A 12,346-nucleotide genomic window follows, 5' to 3' on the forward strand; every position below is an offset into this window, starting at 1 on the left:
AAGTTCACTGAGTGCATTTTCCGGCAATGTGGTGATGATCTTTTTGGTGGGTCTGGATCTGCGTCTGAGGGGGGTGTATGCAGGAGTGAGCAGCAGGGAGAGATGGTCTGACTGTCCGAGGTGGGGGAGTGGTGTTGCTCTGTAGCCGTGCTTTATGTTTGAGCAAACATGATCAAGAGTGTTTGCTCCTCGCGTTGGACACTTGACATGCTGATGAAACTTCGGGAGTACAGTCTTTAAATTGGCCTTATTAAAGTCCCCGGCTATAATATAAACGCCATCAGGGTGGGCCCGCTGATGTTCATTGATGACGTTCAACAGGAGAGAGAGTGCTGTGCTAGCGTTAGCATCTGGTGGGATGTAAACAGCGGTGACGATCACAACAGTTAGCTCCCTCGGGAGAAAATACGGCCGGCATCTTACGGACATGTACTCAATGTCAGGGGAGCAGTGAGTCTCTATGATCTTGCTGTTGTTGCACCAATCCTCATGCACGTAAATAAAGACCCCCCCACCTCTGCTCTTACCGGAGTCCTCTGTTCGATCCCAGCGGTGTAGAGAGCGGCCGGCTAGCTGCACGCTAGCATCGGGGATCGTCGGTTTGAGCCAGGTCTCCGTGATGATTAGAACACAACAGTCACGAATGTAGCGGTTTCCCTCAAGCTGTAACTCCAGGTCGTCCTTTTTGTGGGTAATGGATCTGGCGTTGGTGAGGTACAGGCTGGGCAGGGGTGGCTTATGTGGGTTGTTTCGTAGCCGTAGCAGTAGGCCGGACCTGCGACCCCGCTTCTGCTTGTGCTCCCGACGCCGCCTGCGCCTCTTTCCAGACCCGACAACAATCCACGGAGCGCCCATTGGTCTCGCTAGTTCGTCTGGGATGTTGTGTCGACGATGAAAGTCTCTGCAAACTGCCAGTTTGTGTCGGTAGCCGATGTCCACAAGGTCCTGTCGGGTGTAATGGTGTAATGCCGATGTATACGTGGATAGAGTCCATAGACAAACACACATAAAATAAGCAAAAAAAGCACTGAAAGGGAGAGCCGTGAGCCGCTGCGTCTGTGCGCGCCGCCATCTTTGATGTGGTGTCAATTGGCCAAAGTGGACCATGAACAATTTTATGGTAGCTGGAGACTTCAACCAATGAAATCCATCCATTTTCTGCACCGCTTATTCTCATCAACGGACTGTATTCCCCACCCGTTACCAGCATGGGGACATTCCAACCCAAGATGACAACATACTGGACCAGGGACACAGCAACTTATGTGGCACAGACCCAGTGTCACACTGCCCTTCTTTTAGCCCAGACTGAGAGCCACTTTAGCAGCTGAAATATCTCAGGTGGGAGGGCGTTATACTGAAGATCTGAAGGTCCCTGGTTCAAGCACGGTTTTCAGCATAATCCTGATTTGCATTGTGACTTGGCAAATAGTTTGGAAAAAGGACCTTAACTTCAAAATCCCGCCCATCCAGCCAACCTTGAGTTCACTGAGACATTAAGGTGAGTCTGAGGTTGGCTCAGGTGCTTTCTTCACAGCTGGCTTTTAAACCTTTCAAGCCTCATTTCCAATTGTGATTTCTTGTTTTGTTGAGAAAAAGCCCATTATTTCTGGAACATGTTATATGAACTACAATTTTCCCTACAAAGGAGAAATATTTGTCAATTTGGACAATTGTCATTCTGCCCCCACTTTGGACACATCGTCGTGATTCATTGTTTGGCAACTGCTTTGTGACCTCGCCAGTCCTCTTCACAGCCCATTCCCCATTGATCCCCATTCACATGTAAAAGATCCCCGGTTCGAAACTGGGTGGAAACAATGCCGCTCAATTCCTACTTTTACAAAAACATGGGAACAAGGACATGTGCTTGATCTCTGAAGGTGTATACACAAGCATCTGTCCCCAGTTTGGACACACAATCCATATTTCCCAGATGACTGATTGGGTGCATCACTGGTCTGCATGGAGGGGCTGTGGTGTCATTGCGTGTGTGGCTAAGCGAGCGGGGTAGGTAGTTTGCTGACAACGCCACCTGGGGACTTTCACCCCAGGATGTAACAGGTTTGATCAATCACAAACTCTACATTAATCCCCAAAATCCCACAGAACAAGATTGTGATTTACAATGATAAAAGTAGTTATTTTATTAAACGATTATCTTAAAATGAGTGACAAACCATGAATAATACAAATAAAGTGGTGATGGGAGGAGTCAAAAAGAAAAGAGGCCTGGGCTGGGGCTTACCACGACAGCGGTAACATAATGGGAGGGATCCAAACCACACTGCATCCGTGACTCAGTAAACCAAAAGTGGGAAAAAAGGGAACCAACAGGCTGCCGCTCTGGACCCTCAGCACCTGCCAACGAAAAAGAACATCCTTAAAAGCATAAAAGCAAGGCAACCCTCACACACACTTCAGTAATTAAAAGTCAATTTCAAACCAGCTGATGCCGGGGCTTGCCCCTAGGGTCATGGTTGGCGCTACCTCCCTGGGTCTGTCCTGGGTCGCGGGCACCAACGTGCCCTTGGGGGGGGCGTTCACCGGCCTCCAGGCAGCGGGGTCCGCGCTGCTGGTGGCCTGAAGTCTACGGTGGTGGCTTGGGGTTGCTGTGCTGTGGTGGCCTGATCCTGCTCATGGGGACGGGGGCCTGGGTGGCGTGTGGGGATGGGGGACATGCTCCTTGGAGTGGGGCCTGCTGGGGGGACGGTGCTCTTCTGGGCGTTTGGGTGTCTGCTGCCACTGGTCCTATGCTCTGCTGCATCGCTGTCCCTGTCTTTGCCCATCCCCAGTCTTGCCTTGGGGCTCGTCAGGGATGGTTCTCTGGTACGTGGATGGAGCGCTGCTGGTTCTGGGGACGGGGGGGAGGTCGGCCCTCCCGGTGGATGGTGGGGTCCGTCGGTGGCCTTGCGCTGGTCTTAACTCCTCGGCTCTGGTGCTTGGCCTCCCCATGACTTGGAGCTATGGCTCTCCCTCACGGGGGTGAGCTGCCCGGCGGGTGTCGGCCGGCGCGGTGGAGCGCCTTACCACTCGCCTTACCACTCGCCTTACCACTCGCCTGCACGCCCCCTCCGCTTGCTCATGTGCGGGCCTCCTTCCCTCGCCCGCTCCTTTGTCTGCCACACTGCCGTAGCCCCGATGCCGTGGTCGAGGGGAGTCTGGGGGTGCTATCCCTTGGCGGTCCGTACCTCCCTGGGCTCGGGGCCTGGTTGTGGGTCTGGGACCCCTGGGTCCCCCGCCCTGTGATGCCCCGGACGCCCAACCTGGGGACGTCCACAGTGTGTGCTTGCGTGTGTCTGAGATTATTTTATGTATTTATTGTTTTAAATACTTAGATAAATAATGATTAGTTTTATTATAATTATGTATATATATATATGTGTGGGTGTGCGTGTGTGTATAGGGATATATAGATATACGGGGGGCCTTGCGGGGGTCTGGCGCAAAGGCGTTCCATCTCTACCGCCCGGTCCTCCATGGGGCAGTGTGCCCGGGCCTCTTCTGTCCTGGCCGGGGCGGTCCTGTGTTGGTAGTCAGGCCTGGGGTTACCTGGGGCGGGCCGGGTTCTGCTTCCTGGGGGTGTGTGGGGGGCGGGGGGCGGCGCCTCCGGCCGTGGATGGGCTCCCTCCCGGTTGGCGGGGGCGCCCCTGTGCCCACAGGTGTGTGGCCCTCGATGCCCTTCTGCCCTAGTGGGGTATGGTCTCCCGCTGGTCTCGGGGGTGCGGATCTCCTCCGGCCTGCTGGCGCCCTGTTGCCGGTTGGGATTGCTCCTCCATGGCCTCTTGCTGGTCTCTTCAGGGAGATGCTTCGGGGGCGGGTCTTGGGGAGTCGGCCTTGGCTTTGCTCACACCCACGGGGCCGGAGGATCTCTGGCGGTGGGGGCTTGACCTGGCTGCGCGGGGCGGGGTTTGCTGGGTGGTAGAAGGCAGTCTCTCTCCTTTTGTCATTCTCAGTGACAATTACACATTCACACACTCGCATTCACATACACAAGCACACTTACGCACACATATATGAATATATACACAGAAGTACACACCTCCATATGGACACTCACAGCACATGGGTGCTTCTCTACACAATCTACCATCTTATCCCTGATGTCTATATGCTATTGGTATGCTATTATTACAGTAAAAATGATGTCAAGCAGTGAGATTTTAATTACTGTAACTGTATGGCTGTAATTGTGTTCACTATCATGGTTCATGTCTTCATTGTTACTATTGCTACTGGTAAGTTGGACTGTTTCACTTCACTGATATCATCTCTATTGTGACCCTTAGCCATCATTGACATTTAACTGTTCTGTTTGTCACTGTTGTTGTTATGGGAATTCTTGTTGCTGCTGTTTTTGTCTCTCTCTCTCTACTGCCCCCCCCCCCCCCCCCCCACCCCACCCCACCCCACCTTCTCTTCTTCTTTTCTGTGTTTCTTCTTGCTCCGGTCCGGTCGCTCCAAATGCGCATAACAAAAACATCAAATAACAGCAAAAAAAATTTCATGGTACAGGAAAGTTGTAGCCAACACCTTTCCTGACACAGAGCAACTCTGTTTAGCATGTAAGGGCATTTAGATCAACAATACTATCTGCCCCAATGGCTGGACGGGACAAAAAAAAAAAGTCAATTTCAAGAGGGGTTCTGTCAAAGAGGGATTCAGGTAACCCTCTATGGGCTCACACTGACACTGTTGTTCAGGCTGTATTGCCACTGCTTCAGCCGCGGTGGGTGGGCATGACTGGAGGAGGAAGAAGAAGTGGAATGAAAGAGGCAGGTCCCGGGATTGACATTTCCAAGATCGAATGAGGTCTTAAACTGCCCACATGGACAAGCCAAATATCAGCAAAGGTTGAGCCAGTCACCTGAAGGTTAGATTTTTGATCTGAGTGTCCCGGATTCAAGTCCCTGTTCAGGTGACCAGTGACAGGGTCTCAGGTCCACTTGCAAACGCCTCCTTTTTGCCCTCAAAATACAAGGGCAACAGGACAATCCCTTGGTTCCACCAAGACTTGAACTTAGACCACTGGATTCAAAGTCCGGGGTGCTAACCATTACACCACGGAACCTGCAAGGGTAGAGACAGCGCCGGGCCCTGAAGTACATCCTGTCAGATTACATTAGCGTTGATATAACTTCACTGATGGTGGTGTTCTGGGAATTGTGTTGAAAAGTAGTTCGGGGGAGGGAGGGCTTGTCCGAGAATTGAACTCGGGACCTCTTGCACCCTAAGCAAGAATCATACCACTAGACCAACAAGCCCCTGCTTGGGCAAATACTTACCTCTCCCCGGTCAGTTGGCGGCCATGATGCGGGTGTTTTCGCAGTTGACTGGGTTGTGCGCTGTTGGTTATGGGGACCGGGGGGGTTATGAGGGGCGGGGTGTTGTGGACGAGGGCTTTTTTGTTCCTTCACGGTCCGCATTCTCTGCACTCGTGATGTAAAATTTTGGGTAGAGGATAATAGGGTCCACTGCCACCTTTGATCTGCTCCTTGCAGTCTTGGTGACCAAGAGGTTTGTTGCCGCTCTCCGCTTTGACGTGCTGTTTTCTTTACCTTTCCCCGGTCTTTCGGCAGTCTTGTCGAGGGTGTTTCACCGGTGGGTGGGGTGATGTTGGTTATGGAGACCAGCGGGTTGTCGCCGTGGGCTTTTGTTGTTCCTGGAGCACATAAAGATGGATGGTTAGTATGGGGGTTGAACCCGTGACCTTGGCGTTATTAGCACCACGCTCTGACCAACTGAGCTAACCAACCACAGGACACCTTTGCATCAAATGTTTCCAGCTCAAATCAACTAACTCATCCTTAACAGAACGCATTCTCTGTGCTCGTGGTCGAATTTTTGCTTCTCGGACAACGGGGTCATCTGCCCCCATTGATCATGCAGTCACGGTGGGCGAGAGGTTTGCCGCTGCTCTGCTTTGCCATGCTGTTTTCTTTACCTTTCCCCGGTCGGTTGGCAGCCTTGATGGGGGTGTTTCGCAGTTGACTGGGTTGTGCGCTGTTGGTTATGGGGCCTGGGGGGTTTTGGGCTTTTGTCGCCGCCATGCTGTTTTCCTTGTGGTGGTGTACTGTTAGTTGTTGTCAACGGGGGCTTTTGTCGTTTCTTCACGGTCCGCATTCTCTGCACTCGTGGTCTGAAGAGGACAATGGGGTCCACTGCCCCCATTGATCTGCTCCTTGAGTCTTGGTGACCAAGAGGTTTTTTGCCGCTCTGCTTTGACATGCTGTTTTCTTTACCTTTCCCCGGCCTTGTCGAGGGTGGGTGGTGTGATGTCGGTTATGGGGGCCGGTAAGTTTCCGCCCTGGGCTTTTGTTGTTCCTGGAGCACATAAAGAAGAGTGGCTAGTATGGGGGTTGAACCCGTGACCTTGGCGTTATTAGCACCACGCTCTGACCAACTGAGCTTACCGGCCACTGGACACCATTGCAATATTTTATGTTTTTTTTAATTTTATGTACCCCGAAGCAGACTCAATCGGTACGCTGGGGTCTGAGGGCGATAAGTGGGTACCTGGTGGACACCTTGTTTGTGCTCTTGACAGGTATTTCGGGACAGTTTAACAATTGGCTTTTGATGGTGGAACAAGCTAAAACAAGGAAAACAAATTTTTTAGCGCGCCTGGGAGTGGGCTCCTTATTGCAAATAGTTCCCGCTGTGATTTCCGCCGAGTGTCCCTGATGAATACATCCACTGCTCCAGAAGCAGCCTCGGCTAATTGTCGGCCATTCGCCATAGCGCACCCCGAGGTTACAGAGGTCAAAGGTAAGCCCATATTCAGCAGCACACTGGCGAAAGGTAAATTTATGTGCATTACCGTTTCCACAGGTGCCCGATTGGTACAACCCGGCATTAATATCTCTTGGTGTAATTCTACTTTACAGATGGATGCCTTCTTCCGGCCGATACTCAGGGCTGACCTCTGGTGGTGGTGCGGTGGCACACGGTGCAAACGTCTCCTTTTTGCCCTCAAAATACAAGGGCAACAGGACAATCCCTTGGTTCCACCAAGACTTGAACTTAGACCACTGGATTCAAAGTCCGGGGTGCTAACCATTACACCACGGAACCTGCAAGGGTACAGACAGCGCCGGGCCCTGAAGTACATCCTGTCAGATTACATTAGCGTTGATATAACTTCACTGAGGGTAATTTCTCTACGCCTTCGGGCTGGGGAAAAGGTCCTAACTGTCATTTGTGCGTACGTGCCAAACGGCAGTGCGGAGTACCCGGTCTTTTTGGAGTCCTGGTGACTCCGTCGTTCTACTGGGAGACTTCAACGTCCATGTGGGCAATGACAGTGTGACCTGGAGGGGCGTGATTGGGAGAAACGGCCTCCCTGATCTGAGCCCGGGCAGTGTGATGTTATTAGACTTCTGTGCGAACCACAGTTTGTCCATAACTAACACCATGTTCGAACATAGGGATGTCCATAAGTGCACTTGGCACCAGGACACCCTTGGCTGCAGGTCTATGATCGACTTTGCAGTTGTGTCGTCAGACCTGCGTCCGCATGTTCTGATCAGGCGGGTGAAGAGAGGGGCTGAGCTGTCAACTGACCAGATTAAGGTTCCTTACGCTCAGGAGGCACTGGTTGAAATCCCACAGCTGGCATTTTCCTGGTCAGCTCCATTATCCACGACTGGAATGATTTGGCAGCAAAAGACTGTCAGATTGTACAAGACACCTGAACATCTTGAGAAGAAGATTAAGAGAGGTTTTGTTCTAATGAGAAGGGTTTGTTTGTTGACATTGTGACATACAAAAGAGGAACTCCCCGTCGGGGAATCGAACCCCGGTCTCCCGCGCGGCTGGCGGGGATAGTTCAGCTGAAACGAGCTAAATTTTCCCCATTCATTTCCAATGAGAGAGAAAGGCCACTATGAATGTAATATACTTTTGTCCATGAGTGGCGCTGTGGCCGCTTCTGCTACACCCACCCACCACATCCATCCTGAACTTCAGGTAGAAATTAACTCTATTAAGTGTCATTATTTCATATGTTATTTGTGTTTCTCAGAGATTGCTGCGCACCGTTCAGGGTTGCAGAGTCTTCTGCGGAGAAACACCTCAACTGGGATGCATGGCAAACAACTGACACAATTGTTACTGAGGCCACATCTGTGTGCCTCAGAATATCACCCGTTATACGGCACCTTCGCACAGTTCCTGTCGGCTGCCTTCTCTGTGGTGGACCAGGAAGACCTGCAGAGGCTCCAGGATGCATACGTCTTCTGTGGCATCCAGCCTGCAAATCCCACCAAGCAGCATATTCGTGAGCACTGCAGGATAAAGATTCCTCCGCCCGGGACGCTTATTCAGAGAGTGGAAGGGGTGTTGAAGCACTTTCACCTGACCACAGATCCGAATGGCATCCCTCTTTATAAGCCCTCCATGCTAAAGAGATGGAGGATCCAACGAGTCCACATTCTGCGCGGTTGCCTCAGTGATCCTGAGGTGGAAGGGGGCATACTGTACCGCCGTGGAGGAACGATACAGTTAAACCACGTGCCAGGTGAGCGTGCAGCAGTCCCCGTCTGGATCCCCATCAGAGGCACGTCGCAGCAGGAGGGCTACCACTTTCACCAGGCCAAATGGGTGACCGGCACGCAGGTCTCCCCAGAGCTGTTCCAGGCCCAGGCCATGACAGGAGTGTGTCGCTGGAACTATCAGCGTCTGCTGGACCTGAAACTGCCAGGCGTTTCTCTCCCGCCTGTTTTCAACCCTGCACTGATATGCTCCCTGAATGCTGTTTCCAGACGGGTCTTTGGCGAAGAAAAGTACCCTGCTCTTCGTCTGGCAGCTGAAGACACCGGGGAGAGGTTTGGCCTGGAGTACAGGGAGCCAGAATGTTGTCCGGTCCCTTTAGACTGGGACAAACATATAACCAAGAAGGACCCCGGCCACGCCACAAGTGCTCCTTCTCCAGGCATCCTGCCTGATCAGGGAGCAGACCCAGTGCAGCCTTCCTCCACACCTCCCACCAGGCTTTTCAGCTTTGTTCACCCTCTTCAAACTGCTACTGTGACTACGTCTAGTCGTGTGGCCCCTATCCCAGCATCTGACTTGGACAATAAAGCTTCTGTTACTGAGCTTCAGCCACAGCCAGGTAAAAACCTAATCATGTGTCCCCTTGTTCTAATAGTGTTGCATCTTGTTTGAACCAAATAACAAATGTGTATCTCTTGGTTTTCTTTGCCTAGAGCCCACAAGAAGATTACCCATCCAATGTTCTCCGACTGCTGCCCGCACTGGACCAGTGAAGACTGGAGGGAGAGTATTTGTGTTGGACCACAAGCGCTGGCCGTCTCCAAAGAAGTCGGCAATTGACGAGCTCCTTAATAAACACCGCGGGCACGAGGACATGATCAAGCTTGTGGTTCGGGAGTATGGCACTCTTGTCCAGCAAAGACCCCAACAGCATGCTGCATCCAACATCAAAATTGCATATTCCCAAATACATAATACACAACAGTAAATTTCTCAATACATCATCTTCACTAAATACCAGCCCAGAGAAGCTGCAACATACACAGCAGCTTTGGCAGTTGCTAAGCACTACCTCTGCTGTGCCTGTCGTGACACTGCCTGCAGCTATGGTCATTCCACCATCACCACCACCACCACCATCACCACCACCACCACCACCTGCTCATACCCCATTGGAGCAGGAGCAACCACCTCCCGTGTCAAAAAAACTCAAACAAAAACATGTCTGTGCTGTCGTCAACCAAAATCAAAATATCAAGGGGATGGGACATCAATACATGACTTTTATCAGCGGGGCCGTGTCAGATACTTTTATTGCCCCACAAAAGTTTTCCAAAAATATGGTGCAGAAGGTCTGACAAACCCAGTCAAACAAAAGTTCAGTCAAACAGACTTCTTCCAGCGAGAGCTCGATGATACAAGAAAGAGGGTGGAGGGGAAAAAAGCAGAAGAAGAGGAAGGGGGAGGAATCTCCTCCACCCCCTGTCCGAAAGTGCCGGTTCTGCAGGATGCAGCTAAAGCAGGATCCGAACAGCCCCCACATCCACACTGGCTTTCCAGGGCAAGCAGGGAAGTACATCTACTGCCCTGCCAAAGTCTTCTCTATCTATAGAGAGAACGGGATGGAAAGAGAGATGAGCTGGAGGGGGTTCCAGGCCTCTCCTTTTTATGAAAAGGAGAAACAACGGCAGCAAAATAAATGAACATTTTTTTTTATTATTCATAGCTTGTGATTAGTATTCATTTTTTATTTCTGAGAGTGTTTTTGAGTGTGGCATGGCAACCTGATGAATAAATATTCTTTGTTACATTGCATTGATTTTGTGTTTTATTTCAAGCACTGGTATCAATATAAGCCTGATAGGAATAGTGTGTAATCATATAGGGATTAATTGGAAAAAATATATATTGTGGAGAAGAAAATGGTGACTTGACTGATGCTTAGACGGGATTCGGACACCTGACTTCATTTCTCCAAAGTCTCTCTGCTTGTCTGACATCTGTCTCGCATCCTGATTGGCTGGCAGCAAATGTCAACAACACAAGCGCGGCACGCGCTTGGCAAGTGAGAATTCTACCACTGAACCACCAATGTCACGTGGGGACACACTGTAAGAGAACAAAATTCAACTGTCAAGTGGATGAGCCTCTGCAAAGTGGCGCTGAATGACAAAACATCACAATGTCATACTCTTTGGATTCAAGCACCTTCTGGCGTAATGGGATCCACAACAATCACGTCAGCTGTGGATGCAACGTCAATTCGTTCTTGAAGGGCAAGTGACAAAAAGAAGTACATGGTTCACAAATCAGCTGCCAAAGTTTCACTGACCAAGCACCCAGGCACTGCTGGAATTTGAACCCACAATCTCCTGTTTACTAGACAGGCACTTTGACCAGCTTAGCCACAGTGCCAGCAGTTCATCTGGTACCAACACAAAAATAGTTCGCCAATGGGGAAAAATGTTCATACAAGGGAGGGAGTCCAAAGTCCAACACGTGTGTGAATTGAGAGTCCCTGGGTGGGCTCGAACCACCAACCTCTCAGTTAACAGCCAAACGTGCTGACCAATTGCGCGACAGGGAGTACAACAGCATGACTGCAGTAAGGTTTCACTAAGTGCTGTCCACCTTAACTCTCGGGTGGTCCGGTCTGTTACGTTTCAGGTGTCATTCTGAATACTGCCCTTTCGCAGGAAAAGAGCCTTTGTACTTTTTCAACATGAGCTCTAAAGAAAGGTATAAGCTGAGATATACTGCATTGGCCGGGAACCGGACCCGGGCCTCCCGCTTGACAAGTGAGAATTCTACCACTGAACCACCAATGCCACGTTGGGAAACACTGTTGGAGAACAAATTAAATTGTTGAGTGGATGTGCCCCTGCAAAGTGGCGCTGAATGACAAAACATCACAACACACGCACGGGATGCCAGGGGAGGCCGACTACTAACCGAGCTGAGCGAGAGGGCATAAGAAAAAAATTTGTGACCTTGTGGTGGTTACCCGGCAGCACCAAGGATATGGTGCACGTCTGATGCGTAATGCATGCCAGGTGATGTTCATCTAGCGAGCAGACATTCTTGTGGGGGACAAGCTCAACAGTAGGAATGTTGAGAGAACCAGTCCGCTCAATCAATCAATGAAGTTCTCGTCCGCCCCAGAGTCAATTAATGCTGTGGTAGGAGAAGCTTCCCCCGCCCAGGATATCGTACCTTCCACCTGAAGTCGGCCCGCCAAAGCGGATGACGCAGCCGGTGTGGTTGGAGCGGGCAGTGCCAGCAGCTGGGGAATATCCCTGGTGGAGGGAGAGCGTTGGCGTGCTGGGCGAACTGGACAGCGGGAAATTGTGTGTAGGACTCCCACAGTACAGGCACAGCCACTGCTGGAGCAGGGAGGGAGGAGTGGTGCCGGAAGAGCCCAAGGAGGAGGGATTTGCCTCTGCTGTGTGCTGCGCTCCCGCAGCCGGTTGTCGAGTTGATTGGATAGCGACAGAGAGCGGCTGGAATGACAAGGCGCTGCGGAGCGCATATCGGGCGAGTGTTAGAATAAAATGTAGATACAGGTATTATTTTGTTAGTTATCACCCTTATATCCATTTGCTTAGACAATAGAAAGTGTTTGAATGTGCTGAAGAAGGAATGTTCCTGTGACCCTGATCAGAGACCCCTCAGCGACCCCCAGGTCCTGGAGGTGCTTGGATGCACCAACAGCGACTCTGCAGATGCTCATGTTAATCCTGCAAGAATGTGTTAAGATAAGAACTCATAAAACATTAAAAGTAATTGCTCTCACATACACACACGCACATAGACAAACAACTACAGCTCGTGCAACTGTCTTCTCCACCCTGCA

At 51.0% G+C, this 12,346-nt stretch overlaps 2 protein-coding genes and 5 non-coding genes across 8 annotated transcripts in view; 1 reads left to right on the forward strand and 6 right to left on the reverse strand.

Annotated features, from left to right (window-relative positions):
- Positions 1-418: 418 nt before the first annotated feature.
- Positions 419-12,346, reverse strand: part of LOC131111058 (uncharacterized) — a 36,131-nt gene continuing 24,203 nt past the window's right edge. The window contains exons 3-5 of one of the 2 annotated variants that reach the window (XM_058064037.1): positions 5,559-5,662; positions 2,249-2,361; positions 419-945 (exon numbers count right to left, since the gene is read on the reverse strand). In XM_058064037.1, the coding sequence (XP_057920020.1) occupies positions 864-945; positions 2,249-2,361; positions 5,559-5,662 (299 nt within the window). In that variant the 3' untranslated portion in view covers positions 419-863. Of the gene's footprint in view, positions 946-1,978; positions 2,362-5,558; positions 5,663-12,346 lie in introns of those variants that run through there. The other variant, XR_009121079.1, reaches the window with a different exon arrangement.
- trnaq-uug (transfer RNA glutamine (anticodon UUG)) lies at positions 5,000-5,071 on the reverse strand. The gene has a single exon. It is a non-coding gene; the product is annotated as a tRNA-Gln (tRNA).
- Positions 5,193-5,264, reverse strand: trnap-agg (transfer RNA proline (anticodon AGG)). The gene has a single exon. It is a non-coding gene; the product is annotated as a tRNA-Pro (tRNA).
- Positions 5,683-5,756, reverse strand: trnai-aau (transfer RNA isoleucine (anticodon AAU)). Its single transcript has one exon. It is a non-coding gene; the product is annotated as a tRNA-Ile (tRNA).
- On the forward strand, positions 6,869-10,177 carry LOC131111057 (uncharacterized). Its single transcript, XM_058064030.1, has 2 exons — positions 6,869-9,112; positions 9,207-10,177. Exons 1-2 carry the CDS (start codon positions 7,867-7,869, stop codon positions 9,479-9,481), a joined length of 1,521 nt encoding a protein of 506 aa, XP_057920013.1. The 5' UTR covers positions 6,869-7,866; the 3' UTR covers positions 9,482-10,177.
- trnaq-uug (transfer RNA glutamine (anticodon UUG)) lies at positions 7,003-7,074 on the reverse strand. Its single transcript has one exon. It is a non-coding gene; the product is annotated as a tRNA-Gln (tRNA).
- trnad-guc (transfer RNA aspartic acid (anticodon GUC)) lies at positions 11,251-11,321 on the reverse strand. The gene has a single exon. It is a non-coding gene; the product is annotated as a tRNA-Asp (tRNA).

The sequence above is a fragment of the Doryrhamphus excisus genome, unplaced genomic scaffold, assembly GCF_030265055.1.
Source record: "Doryrhamphus excisus isolate RoL2022-K1 unplaced genomic scaffold, RoL_Dexc_1.0 HiC_scaffold_24, whole genome shotgun sequence".
NCBI classification, from domain to species: Eukaryota; Metazoa; Chordata; class Actinopteri; order Syngnathiformes; family Syngnathidae; genus Doryrhamphus; species Doryrhamphus excisus.

What these genes read in the sequence shown, in the direction of transcription:
- LOC131111057 (XM_058064030.1), top strand. Translation starts at nt 7,867, where the DNA reads ATGAGAGAGAAAGGCCACTATGAATGTAATATACTTTTGTCCATGAGT. An exon ending in TGAGCTTCAGCCACAGCCAG is followed by an intron (nt 9,113 to 9,206) that starts GTAAAAACCTAA and finishes TTCTTTGCCTAG; the next exon opens with AGCCCACAAGAAGATTACCC.